The 12,688-nt window shown below is 36.9% G+C and overlaps 1 protein-coding gene across 2 annotated transcripts in view; it reads right to left on the bottom strand.

The window, feature by feature from the left end:
* Positions 1–12,688, bottom strand: part of IARS2 (isoleucyl-tRNA synthetase 2, mitochondrial) — a 68,804-nt gene that overhangs the window by 32,899 nt on the left and 23,217 nt on the right. For both annotated transcript variants that reach the window (XM_060127225.1, XM_060127227.1), the window contains 8 exons: positions 8,106–8,265; positions 6,345–6,493; positions 6,213–6,262; positions 6,023–6,132; positions 5,845–5,935; positions 5,115–5,230; positions 1,886–2,055; positions 1,062–1,152 (listed from right to left, as the gene is read on the bottom strand). In XM_060127225.1, the coding sequence (XP_059983208.1) occupies positions 1,062–1,152; positions 1,886–2,055; positions 5,115–5,230; positions 5,845–5,935; positions 6,023–6,132; positions 6,213–6,262; positions 6,345–6,493; positions 8,106–8,265 (937 nt within the window). The remainder of the gene's footprint in view (positions 1–1,061; positions 1,153–1,885; positions 2,056–5,114; positions 5,231–5,844; positions 5,936–6,022; positions 6,133–6,212; positions 6,263–6,344; positions 6,494–8,105; positions 8,266–12,688) is intronic.

The raw sequence follows: 12,688 nt of genomic DNA, 5'->3' as shown, positions 1-12,688 counted from the left end.
GAATACATCTAGAATTCTACATCTCAAATTCAGAGTCACAATCTTTCATACTATGAATCTTAAAATGGTCTCCAGGTAATCCAGAAGAAACCAGGTATACTGAGTTGAATTCTGTCCCCCCAAAAGATAGGTTCAAGTCCTGGCCCCTAGTACTTGTGAATGTGACCTTACTTGGAAATAGGGTCTTTGTAGATGTAATCTGCAATTAAGATGAGGTCACACTGGATTAGAGTGGGCCCTAATTCCAATGCCTGGTGTCCTTCTAAGAAGAAAGGACACACAGAGACACACAGAGCAAAGAAGAACATGTTATAATAGAGGCAGACTGGAGTGATACAGCTATAAACCAAAGAATGCCAAGGATTACCAGGAGCCACCAGAAGCCAGGAAGAGGCAAACATGAATTTTTCCATAGAGCTTTCAGAGGGAGCAGAGCCTGGCCAACACCTTTGATTTCAGACTTCTTGCCTCCAGAACTGTGAGAGATAAGTTTCTGTTGTTTTAAGCCACCAAATTTATGGTAATTTGTGACAGGAGCCCTAGAAAATTAATATACCAGATCTAATTAGCCTTAGTCTTAGTGTGGGCAAAGAAAGGTTTTCATAGTACCTGGTCCTTGGATCCATATTTATAGAAAGGCAGAAAGAAAACTCAAGACTGGAGGACCCCTAAAATTGTTGATACATCAACTATCCTATATGTATCAGTGATATAAGGGTTACAAATGGAGTGCGAGTGTCCGATTCACAGTCAGCATCTAGTCCCAAGGTTGATTTCATCCTTCCACAAAACTAACACTGCTGATGACTATCTTTATAGTCCTAAAATAACATCACTCTCTGTTGACTGCCTTGATTTGCTTAAACAAGTAGAGCAACTTCAAAGCAAAAGATGAAAAAGTGCCAAACTCCATTTTAAACCATGTGGCAAAATAAAATATAAATAAAATATAATTTTAGCTTTTTGTTGAAAGTACAAAATGAGAGAATTGTCAGCAAAGGTTACTTCTGGCTGCTTTTCAGAAAATACATATTTATGATACCAACATAAACAGTACTCACCCGCATCTGTTCCCTCTTCAAGAACAGCTTTGTTTTGCAGTTCAGGACCTGCAGCATCTGTGAAGACTCCATCTTCATTCACTAAACAATCCTAAAAAGAGTCATTTTGAACAATTAAAATAAAGTATCAAGACATTTCATCTTATGACAATATCTAGCAAAGCAGTATACTATATAAAACATCTCATTACAGTCTAGTCTTTCACTACACTGAAAATTTGGATACTACTTATTCAGTCAATCAGAATTTGTGAATTTACACATTTAAATCACCAAAGGCAAAATGTATTATTAAAACATACACCTAAAGTTTAATTACAAAAAGTAACAAAATATACTAAAAACCTCAATTTACAGATCTATGGCAGTGTACATACATTGTGACGACTTTGAGACTTGCCTTTAGCTAAATGGAAAAACTTGCTAAGTAACTGACGTGTGTAAAATAAATTTAGAGAAGACTGTTTAGTCTGAAAAAAATTTAAAAACCGGCTCTTTTCAACTATTTAGTAAAACCCACTTGCCATTTTTCAGGGATTGAAAGTAATTTGTCTATGTGACTTAATACTTGGAAAAAAAAATGCCCCCATTTACTATGCATTCTTCAATTCTAACTCTGTGACAATTTTGTGCTAATTCTGGGAAATCGTTCTCAATTAGTATGAGTTAATAAGGCTTTGGAGGCTTATTGCACAGAAGCATTTCACAACTTAACTACGATGACAAAAATTATTGTTTATTATCAAAAGTAAAGACATTAGTTAGGGTTTATTGCTTTAATTCTTCAAAAGCAATAATTTAAAAGGAAAAAAGAGGATCAGTACCATGGACAAGTTGTGTTGAGAAGCTACACTGTAATCTTCCATACCATGAGCTGGGGCTGTGTGAACCAATCCTGTTCCTTTTGTCATGGTCACATGACTGGCAGGTAAAAGAGGAGACACCCTCTCAGAAATGAAAGGATGAGCACAAGTACCATTTTCCAAGTCAACACCTGTGCGGAAAGAAAGCCACAATTAAGAATTATTTTAGGGTTTCCCTGGTGGCGCAGTGGTTGAGAGTTTGCCTGCCGATGCAGGGGACACGGGTTCGTGCCCCGGGCCGGGAAGATCCCACATGCCGCAGAGCGGCTGGGCCCGTGAGCCCATGGCCACTAAGCCTGCGCGTCCGGAGCCTGTGCTCCACAGCGGGAGAGGCCACAACAGTGAGAGGCCCCCATACAGCAAAAAAAAAAAAAAAAAGAATTATTTTATATAGCAATTCTTCTACCTCTTTAAGATTAGCAATAGACATCAGCTGAAAAGAGCAGAATCTGGGATAAGACTGGGCTCAAATTCTGGCTTTCCCTTTTATTTGTTCTGTGACCTTCAGGAATCTATAAAATGTGAACAATTACGGTTCCTACCTCAGAGGTCTGCTGTGAACATAAACTGGGTTAATGCACGTTAAGCATTTTGGGTACTTATCACAATACTTGCCACACTGTAGATGCTTTAAAATATTAGCAATTATTATAAAAAATAGATAATCAAATGAATCCAAAATAACTTCTCTAATTTATGTGCAGTTATGTACCTTTTAGAATAGAGGACAAAAAATTCTAGATCAACAGGTCAATGACTAGTACGTTCTAATACTATCTCTGCGGGAACTCGTAGCTTTTCATGTTACCCTAAAAAGGTAAGAGATGATAAATAATACCTGACAGTTACTGGGCACCCACATGTACTAGACTCAACATAAATTCTTACCTCATCTTCATAATACTACAAAGCAGCTAACATTATCCCCAATTTACAAATCAGAAAACAAGAAAATATAGGCCACGAATGAGAAGTATATATATTCCTCTGAAACATGGTGGCTAAAAATGGCAATAATTAATTTTTCACAAAGTAATAATTTGAAACAATAATGCAGTCTAGAAAAATGACCTTTAAATTTAACCTTAATACTTTCAAAAACCCTTTGAGAAGCCACTCAACTTCTGTAACAACATCTAACATGTCAAGGAAGTCTATTAATACCTTTTGCACTTAAAAAAGAGGTGGACTGTGGTTAATAATACTGTGCTGTATATTTGAAAGTTACTAAGGGATTAGATCTTAAAAGTGCTCATCACAACAAAAAAAATTTGCAACTATGTGTGACGATGGATGTTAACTAGACTTATGGTGATCATTTCACAATATATACAAATATTGAATCATTATTTTGAATGCCTGAAACTAATATAATGTTATATATCAATTACATATCAATTTTTTTAAAAAGAAGTGAGAGAGGTGTATGGAGTAAAGAATATACTGGAGCCTCTAAGTTACCTAATGCACCAACAAGGTCCAAAGGGTATTAAATATTAAACATTCTGGAGCTTCTTTCATGCCTTTGGCATTAAAAACCTTTTGATTTTTGTTAAGTTTGTTTAAACCTCTAACTGGTTTATATCTAAAGCAGTGCATTTTGAGGCCTTCCTTACTTTGCTAGACAATCTTTCCATTTTTGAGTATCTACTCTTGTGATTTTTTTTTTCTTTTGTAAGAAACTCAAAGATATATCATCCCTAAGGATCAAAGGTAATTTTAAACTTCCCTAGATTTCCAGTTATATTTTTTTAACATCTTTATTGGAGTATAATTGCTTTACAATGGTATGTTAGTTTCTGCTTTATAACAAAGTGAATCAGTTATACATATACATATGTTCTCATATCTCCTCCCTCTTGCGTCTCCCTCCCTCCCACCCTCCCTACCCCACCCCTCTAGGTGGTCACAAAGCACGGAGCTGATCTCCCTGTGCTATGCGGCTGCTTCCCACTAGCTATCTATTTTACGTTTGGTAGTGTATATATGTCCATGCCACTCTCTCACTTTGTCACAGCTTACCCTTCCCCCTCCCCATATCCTCAAGTCCATTCTCTAGTAGGTCTGTGTCTTTATTCCCGTCTTGCCCCTAGGTTCTTCAGGACCTTTTTTTTTCCCCTGAGACTCCATATATATGTGTTAGCATATGGTATTTGTTTTTCTCTTTCTGACTTGCTTCACTCTGTATGACAGACTCTAGGTCCATCCATCTCATTACAAATAGCTCAATTTCGTTTCTTTTTATGGCTGAGTAATATTCCATTGTATATAGGTGCCACATCTTCTTTATCCATTCATCTGCTGATGTACACTTAGGTTGCTTCCATGTCCTGGCTATTGTACATAGAGCTGCAATGAACATTTTGGTACATGACTCTTTTTGAATTATGGTTTTCTCAGGGTATATGCCCAGTAGTGGGATTGCTGGGTCGTATAGTAGTTCTATTTTGTAGATTTTTAAGGAACCTCCATACTGTTCTCCATAGTGGCTGTATCAATTTACATCCCCACCAACAGTGCAAGAGGGTTCCCTTTTCTCCACACCCTCTCCAACATTTATTGTTTATAGATTTTTTTTGATGATGGCCATTCTGACTGGTATGAGATGATATCTCATTGTAGTTTTGATTTGCATTTCTCTAATGATTAATGATGTTGAGCATTCTTTCATCCATAGTTGTATTTCAAAATCAGCCACTACTTCAGAAGTCCCAAATTATAGCTTACTAAGGATCCTTTTGATAGAAATGCTATCTTGGAAATAACTTTCAGAATTTATTCAACTTCCTTATTAAAATCATATACCCCAAAATAAATGTATTTATTTCCTTCCTTGCTCCCTTCATCAAATCAGATAAAAGTAATTTTCAATAATTTAATTTTGAATAAAATTTTAGAGGGAAATTTGTACATTATATGTTGTACAAAGGGCATCTGTCTAATTTTCCACTGGATATTTGCCAAAAATGTTTTTTTAATCTATTGTGCCTTTGTCAATGTTCACATTTTCTATACTCCTATCATGTTCAATGCATATTCTCCTTCAGTTTAATTAATGTAAAATATATTCTAGAAAGGTAGAGGCCATATCTGTTTCGATTCACAATAAGAAATCTTTAGCAAGGTACTAAACTAAGATCAACCCAATATTTTGATGACTTTGATGGTCAGAATACCTGTAAATCCTTACCAGAAAATGTTGAAATAACCTCAAATGTTGTTTCCAAAGTAGAAGCAACAGATGTTACTTTATCTGCAGCTAAAACGTAGAAGTCTCCAGATTTGGAACACTTCACGACAGCATACCTAAAATAAAATTTTAGGAGTAAATTACTAATAATGAAAAAAGAAAAACCACAGATAACATTTTAAATGTTTTACATTATTTTAGAAAAACTAACTTTAAGATCAAAAAAGTACTATTTTCAAGGGACTTCATTCCTTACATTTCTGTTTTCTTTTCCAAAAAAGGTAGAGATAAGGTCTTAAGTAGAATCCTCTAAAGCTTAATAAAATCTATATGAACTGAAACTTATAATCTTTTTTTTTTTTTTTTTTTTTTGCGGTACGTGGGCCTCTCACTGTTGTGGCCTCTCCCGTTGCGGAGCACAGGCTCCACACGCGCAGGCTCAGCAGCCGTGGCTCACGGGCCTAGCCGCTCCACGGCATGTGGGATCTTCCTGGACCAGGGCACGAACCCGTGTCCCCTGCAACGGCAGGCGGACTCTCAACCACTGCGCCACCAGGGAAGCCCTATAATCTTTAATCTATATGAACTAAAGCTTAATAAAATCTATATGAACTAAGTTATAATTCACTAATTTTAAAAGGATAATAAGGATTAAATAAGATCAAAATAATGCTAAAAATGGAATTGATCCTATTTGTGAATAAAACAAAAATTGCAATAATATACCTACTTTGATTCTGGCATATAACAAACAGCCTGATTGGCTGGAATTGTCCAAGGCTGGGTGGTCCAGACTAAGAAACTAACAGGAGATGAACCATCTGTGAAAATAAAATTTCAAATATGCTAGCAAATCAAATGTTATAATTCCATAACTTTAATAAACTCAAGCAACAGATAAATCTTACCTATAAGAGATGCCAACTTAGGAGAAGGTTTCAAGAGAGGAAATTTTACATATACTGAGCAACTGACATGCTCTGGATTATATTCAAGTTCTGCTTCAGCCAATGCAGTCCTAAGGTTTAAAAATATTAAACATAAATATTTGGAACCCTCACAAAATTCTCCCCTTGAATACCAAAAAGACATAAATACCTTGATGAGGGAGACCAAAACACAGGTTTATAAGATCGATAAATTAAGCCCTATAAAAGACAAAGAAAAATGAAAGCTGGAATTCTGTAACACATATTTTAACATACTCAAAGAAAAAAAAACTTTTATTACCTTATCATACATTTCATAGAAAATTCTCAACTGTCTGGCTTCATATCTTCCATCAAATGTATAGTAGCAATTATTCCAATCTGCCATTATTCCCCAACGAATAAATGCCGATTTCTGTTTCTCAATTGCTGCCTTGGCGAATGATCTAGCTAAAAACAATAAAGAAACAAAAAGCTTTTGAAAACAAATTAATTCAAATTCTTAAACGTGGTTTAGCATGTATCTCTCTAAATGCAGGTACTGTACACAATTTAGACTATAAAAATTTTTAATAGGAAAATTATCTGAAAGTTAAAGTGTTCAGAAGATACCTACAACAAATTCTAAAATTAACTAAAATTTCAGAAGTTAAAATTTTGTTACCATCTCCTCTACTATTGAGAGATCATAAAATGGCCTTACTTTTAGAAAAAATAAACTGGAAACGTTATTCTTCATATTTCTCAGTTTAAGAAAAGGTCAGAGAACAATTCTTATTTCATTATATATACACACACACAAAATTAACCAGTACAACCAATAATACTCTTTCATAAGGAAGTATGAAATCTTCACAATCATATCCAATTATAAAATAGTTTAGGGACTTCCCTGGTTGCACAGTGGTTAAGAATCCCTCTGCCAATTCAGGGGACACGGGTTCGAGCCCTGTTCCAGGAAGATCCCACATGCCATGGAGCAACTAAGCCTGTGCGTCACAACTACTGAGCCTGTGCTCTAGAGCCCGCAAGACACAACTACTGAGCCCGAGAGCCACAACTACTGAAGCCCATGTGCCTAGAGCCCGTGCCCTGCAACAAGAGACGCTGCCACAATAAGAAACCCATGCACCACAACGAAGAGTAGCCCCCGCTCATCGCAACTAGAGAAAGCCCGCACACAGCAGTAAAGACCCAAAGCAGCCAAAAGTAAATAAATAAATAAACACTGGGGAGCCCTTAAAAAAAAAAAAAAACAGTTTAACATATAAGAACAGAAGGGGGACTTCCCTCGTGGCATAGTGGTTAAGAATCCGTCTGCCAATGCAGGGGACACGGGTTCGATCCCTGGTCCAGGAAGACCCCACATGCCGCAAAGCAACTAAGCCCATGCGCCACAACCACTGAGCCTGCGCTCTAGAGCTCATGAGCCACAACTACTGACCCTGTGTCACAACTACTGAAGCCTGTGCACCTAGAGCCCGTGCTCCACAACAAGAGAAGCCACCGCAATGAGAAAACCGCGCACAACGAAGAGAAGGCCTGGCTCATCGCAACTAGTGAAAGCCTGTGTGTAGCAACGAAGACCCAATGCAGCCAAAAAAATTAATTAATTAAAAAAAAAAGAAAAAGGATAGAAGAGTCCTCCCTGACACATTCTATGGAAGGAAAGGATCAAAAAAAGAGATCTTTTAAAACAATTTTTAATTTAAAATTTATTTTTGGTTTAGCACCTAAAATAGGTCAAGTCCTAGCCAAGAAAGTAAATAAAAACATTGACCAAAATCATAATTTCAACAAAATGTGAAGACTAAAGAACTGAAAAATGTACTTGGATGTGTTTACAAATCTTTCCTTCATTTCTGAACATAAGTTCTCATAAAAGTCAGTTACACAAAATCTTAATTTTCTTTGACACAAAGTGGTTTCCAACAGATGTCATTATAAGCGAAAAACAATAGCAAAAACCAAAAAACAACAGGTGTCTTTGATAAAGCCCTGACTTTTCCAAGGAAGCAGTGTTTACAAATACCATTTTAAAACAGAAATAGAGATTATTTACCTTTCTCTCTAATTTCCATAGCTGAAAGATTCTGAGCTTTTCCACCAAGTTCTGATAATACTTTTATTTCAATGGGTAAGCCATGACAATCCCAGCCTGGCACAAAATGTATTTTGGAACCTCTCATCATATGGTATCGGTTGGCTATATCTTTCAAAATCTGCAAAGATAAAATGATAATCATCATTCACACATAAAGCATGTGGCCTACAATTTATATTCTCTTCTTAATATTTTAAAACACTAAGAAAACCTAATTTTAGTAAGATTTATATAGAATTATCTATTAAACCTACCAACTCCCTCAAGTTCTACATAAACACAAGAGTAACAAATACCTGATTTTTCAAATGCCATTAACTCCCCCAGAAGGAAGTTGAATTATAAAAGATTCTAAAGTGAAAAACATTACATCCACATTTACTAATTTGTTTGTAAAGTTGGAGTATGCAAATATGCAAACCATACTACCTTTTTAAGAAGTGATTTGAGGGCTTCCCTGGTGGCGCAGTGGTTAAGAATCCACCTGCCAATGCAGGGGACACGGGTTCGAGCCCTGGTCTGGGAAGATCCCACATGCCGCGGAGCAACTAAGCCTGTGCGCCACAACTACTGAAGCCCCCGCGCCTAGAGCCCATGCTCTACTACAAGAGAAGCCACTGCAATGAAAAGCCTGCACACCGCAACGCAGAGTAGACCCCACTCGCCACAACTAGAGAAAGCCCACGCGCAGCAACGAAGACCCAACGCAGCCATAAATTAATTACTTAATTATTAAAAAAAAAGAAATAATTCGAACTTTCTAAATATCAGAGTACAAATTTGCTTTACTCTTTTGAAAAAAAGTATTAATGTGAATAATCCAATATTATGTATATTTAGTTAATAAATATCATAGAATCAATGAAGAATTTATAATGCACTCAGAGTATGAAATATCACGGTTAACTTTTGTTTTTTTTTTTTTGGCCACACCTCACGCAGCATGTGGAACTTCCCTGATCAGGGATCAAACCTGAACCCGCTGCAGTGGAAGCATGCACGGAATCTTAACCACTGGACCACCAGGGAAGTCCACGGTTAACTCTGTTATTACTAAAACCTTAAATAAAACAATAGACCTCTTCACTTAGTATAGTTCTAGAACTGTTTCTCAGCTCATTTTAGATAGTAGGGGGCAGCAGAGTCTTTTAAAAAATATATTACCACTAAGAAATGGGGGCGGGCTTCCCTGGTGGCGCAGTGGTTGAGAGTCCGCCTGCCGACGCAGGGGGACATGGGTTCGTGCCCCGGTCCAGGAAGATCCCATGTGCCGCGGAGTGGCTGGGCCTGTGAGCCATGGCCGCTGAGCCTGCGCGTCCAGAGCCTGTGCTCCACAATGGGAGAGGCCACAGCAGTGAGAGGCCCATATACCGCAAAAATAAATAAATAAGCAAACAAACAAATAAATAAATAAAAATTAAAAATGGGGGCTCAGGGACTTCCCTGATGGTCCAGTGGTTAGGACTTCCCCATCAATTGCAGGGCGTGCAGGTTTGATCCCTGGTCTGGGAGCTAAGATCCCACATGCCTCTTGGCCAAAAAACCAAAACATAAAACAGAAGCAATATTGTAACAAATTCAATAAAGACTTTAAAATTGGTCCACATCAAAAAAAAAAAATCTTAAAAAAATAAAAATAAAAAATGGGGGCTCAAAGACAAAGGACAGATTTGGCTCCAAGCTTAACTCCTTCCCAAAACTGAACAGTGCAGTAGTCCAGAAAAATATTTCTTCCTTTCCATGTCTCTCAAAAGTAGAAAAGATAATACACATTCTTCCCACTCACCCCTTCTTCCATGTAAAAGTCTTTCAAACTTCTTACCAAAGGGCAGGGGGGCCTTGTGATCTGGGTGGTAGTCATACTGCATAAACATTCATCTACTGATATATACTTAAGATCTGTACACTTCATGTTATGTATATTACTTAAATCAATCAATATAAATAACATCCTTCCCACTTATCCCTATTCAAAGTTATTTTATTTATTTAATTATCTGTCCCTTTGTGAGAAAATATAAACTCCTGAAACCAGAGATTCCATCTGTCTTCTTCATCCACAAACTCCAAGCATTTAGAATGGTATGTGGAACTATTCTAAAGTGCTTACTGAATAAAGGAATGCATGCATATATGTTCTAGACTGTGATGCCTTATACAGTAGTCACTAGCCACCAGCAGCTAATGAGCATCAAAACTGACTAGTCTAAATTGAGATGTACTGTAAATATAAAACATATACCAGATTTCCAATACTTAATACCCCAAAAAAGAATGTGAAATATTTCCAACAAAATTTACAATGGCTATATGTTAAAATGATGGTTCAGATATGTTGAGCTAAACATAATATTAAGATTAATTTCATCTATTTCTTCTGAAATATTTTTATGTGGCTACTAAAAAATTTAACTTACCTATGTGGCTCACATTTGTAGCTTGCAACATTTCTACTTTACAGTGCTGCTATCCATCATGTTAACAGAAAGGCATCATTTAAGCTACTTTTAATCAACGAAAATTTTAATTTAATCGAGCTAGTAATTAACAATGTCCTTAATAAGGAAAGACAGAAGCCTTTATTAGAAGCCTCTAGTAAAAGAAACAGCAGGGATGCAACAGGAATATGTTCCTAATTGCTCAGTATCAAACATTACCCTCCTCCTCTCCAAACAAGTTCCTCCATACTTTAAAACCCAGTTGTCTCTTTTGGTCATGACAGTCCTCTCTGCCCTCATTTCTCCTTTTGTTTTTCATTTTCCTATCACAATACTCGTGTATTCCTTTGTTTAACAGACAAATATTTGAATGCCTGCAATGTGCCAAGCACTGTCCTAGGAACCTAGAGTATGGCAGTAAACTGGAGAAACAAGGTCCTTCTTCAGATGGAGGAAGACAGAAGATAAACATATTCACTCACTATGAAGTTAAAAGCATGGTAAAGGGTTTGAAAGAGGCATGTGGCTGGTGGTGGTGGCACTATTTTACAGGGACATCAGTAAGCCTGAAGAGATGACATCTGAACAGAGATATGAAGGAAATGAGGAAGGCAGCCATCTGAACATCCGGGATGTATCCCAAGCAGAGAAAAACAAGCAAAACTATACATGGCACTGTCTGAGGAAGAACAAGAACTGTTCCTCCTCTAGTTCCAAAGTGCCCATGGTCTTGGACAGAGCCTCCAACTAGGCACAGAAGAGACTGTTTTGTGGGGTGCCTCAGTTTTTCAGAGAATTACTCCTCGATCCTTAAGCCATGTGGAGCCTACTGCCCTCCATTCCAGCTCTAAGGGTGAACACATGATCCACTGCAGCCATCAACATATTTTATCCCCAAGTCCAAATTGATTACTTCGGGGATAGACTTGTGACCCCAAACAGGCCAAGTACTTGTGTAAGAACTGTTAGAAAAGAAAGGATGGACGAATGTAAGCCTGAAAATGTTGGGAAATGAGGGGTGGAGGTAAAGGTGAGGGTACAGACATCAAAAGGGGGAAAGGCTGCCTAAGAGTGAAAGTGAGAGAAAGCAACCCCTAATATTATCTGAGTCCCTGGGTGCAGCCATGCACGGAGCTAAAACTACCATTAAAACAGTCAATAAATTCCCTTTTTTGATTAATCCACATAGAGTTGGCTTTTCTATTCCTAGGAACCAAAAGAATCTGGAACAGTAGAGTTTTGTTTTGGACTTTTATTATAACATACAGTCTCATTGAGTGTATTAAAAACAAGAGACTAGGCTATCTTTCTCAAATTAATTTAAAGTGTCTTCACTTAACATATGCAGCAGAAAGTTCCAGAAGAAGAATGGAACAGTCAGCCTTAAATAATTTAAAATAGAAGAAATGACTTAAAAGCAACAACTTTAAAGCAAAGATAATACCTATTCAAGCTTCTGTGTGGTAAATAACAATATATTAGACTAAAGATTAGTCCAGACACCTGTTTTGTCTTATTGATCTGAACCACAACCAGATAATACTGCAGGATACTCCTAATGGATAGAGCAATTCAGTCCTCAGTCTTCCTCTAAATTTTCTTGACTATTTAAACTCATTAACTTTCCAGATTTACTTTTTATCCATTAAGAACATTTAAAAATTTTTTCTGTAAGTGACGGCCTTCCTTTGCCAGAGAGGTATCAGTGAAAACTAGCTAAAACAGAAAGTTCTAAATAAGATGCCAAATCTCACAATACAGAAAATGCCAAGGTTTCAACAAAAATTCACTCATACCCAAAACCAGGAAGATCTGAAACTGAATAAAAAAAGACAGTCACTAGATAACCAAGACTGAGACGAGAATAACCTGAAAATGACTTTAAAGTAACCATGATAAAAATGCTTAAATGACCAACTGTGAACATACTTGAAAAACATGAAAAAAGAGAAAGCCTCACCAAAGAGTCAGTAGATATCCAAGAAAAAGTAAATGGAAAACGTTTTTTCTTATATTTGATAGCTCAATTTTACTGAGCTATCAAATGCAAATTTTAAAAGAGAAAATAAGTGAAATAAAAAGTTCTGTAGGGCTTTCCTGGTG

Source organism: Lagenorhynchus albirostris, chromosome 2, assembly GCF_949774975.1.
Source record: "Lagenorhynchus albirostris chromosome 2, mLagAlb1.1, whole genome shotgun sequence".
NCBI classification, from domain to species: Eukaryota; Metazoa; Chordata; class Mammalia; order Artiodactyla; family Delphinidae; genus Lagenorhynchus; species Lagenorhynchus albirostris.
Note: the sequence above shows the minus strand (reverse complement) of the source record. Positions and strands in the feature narration are given on the sequence as shown.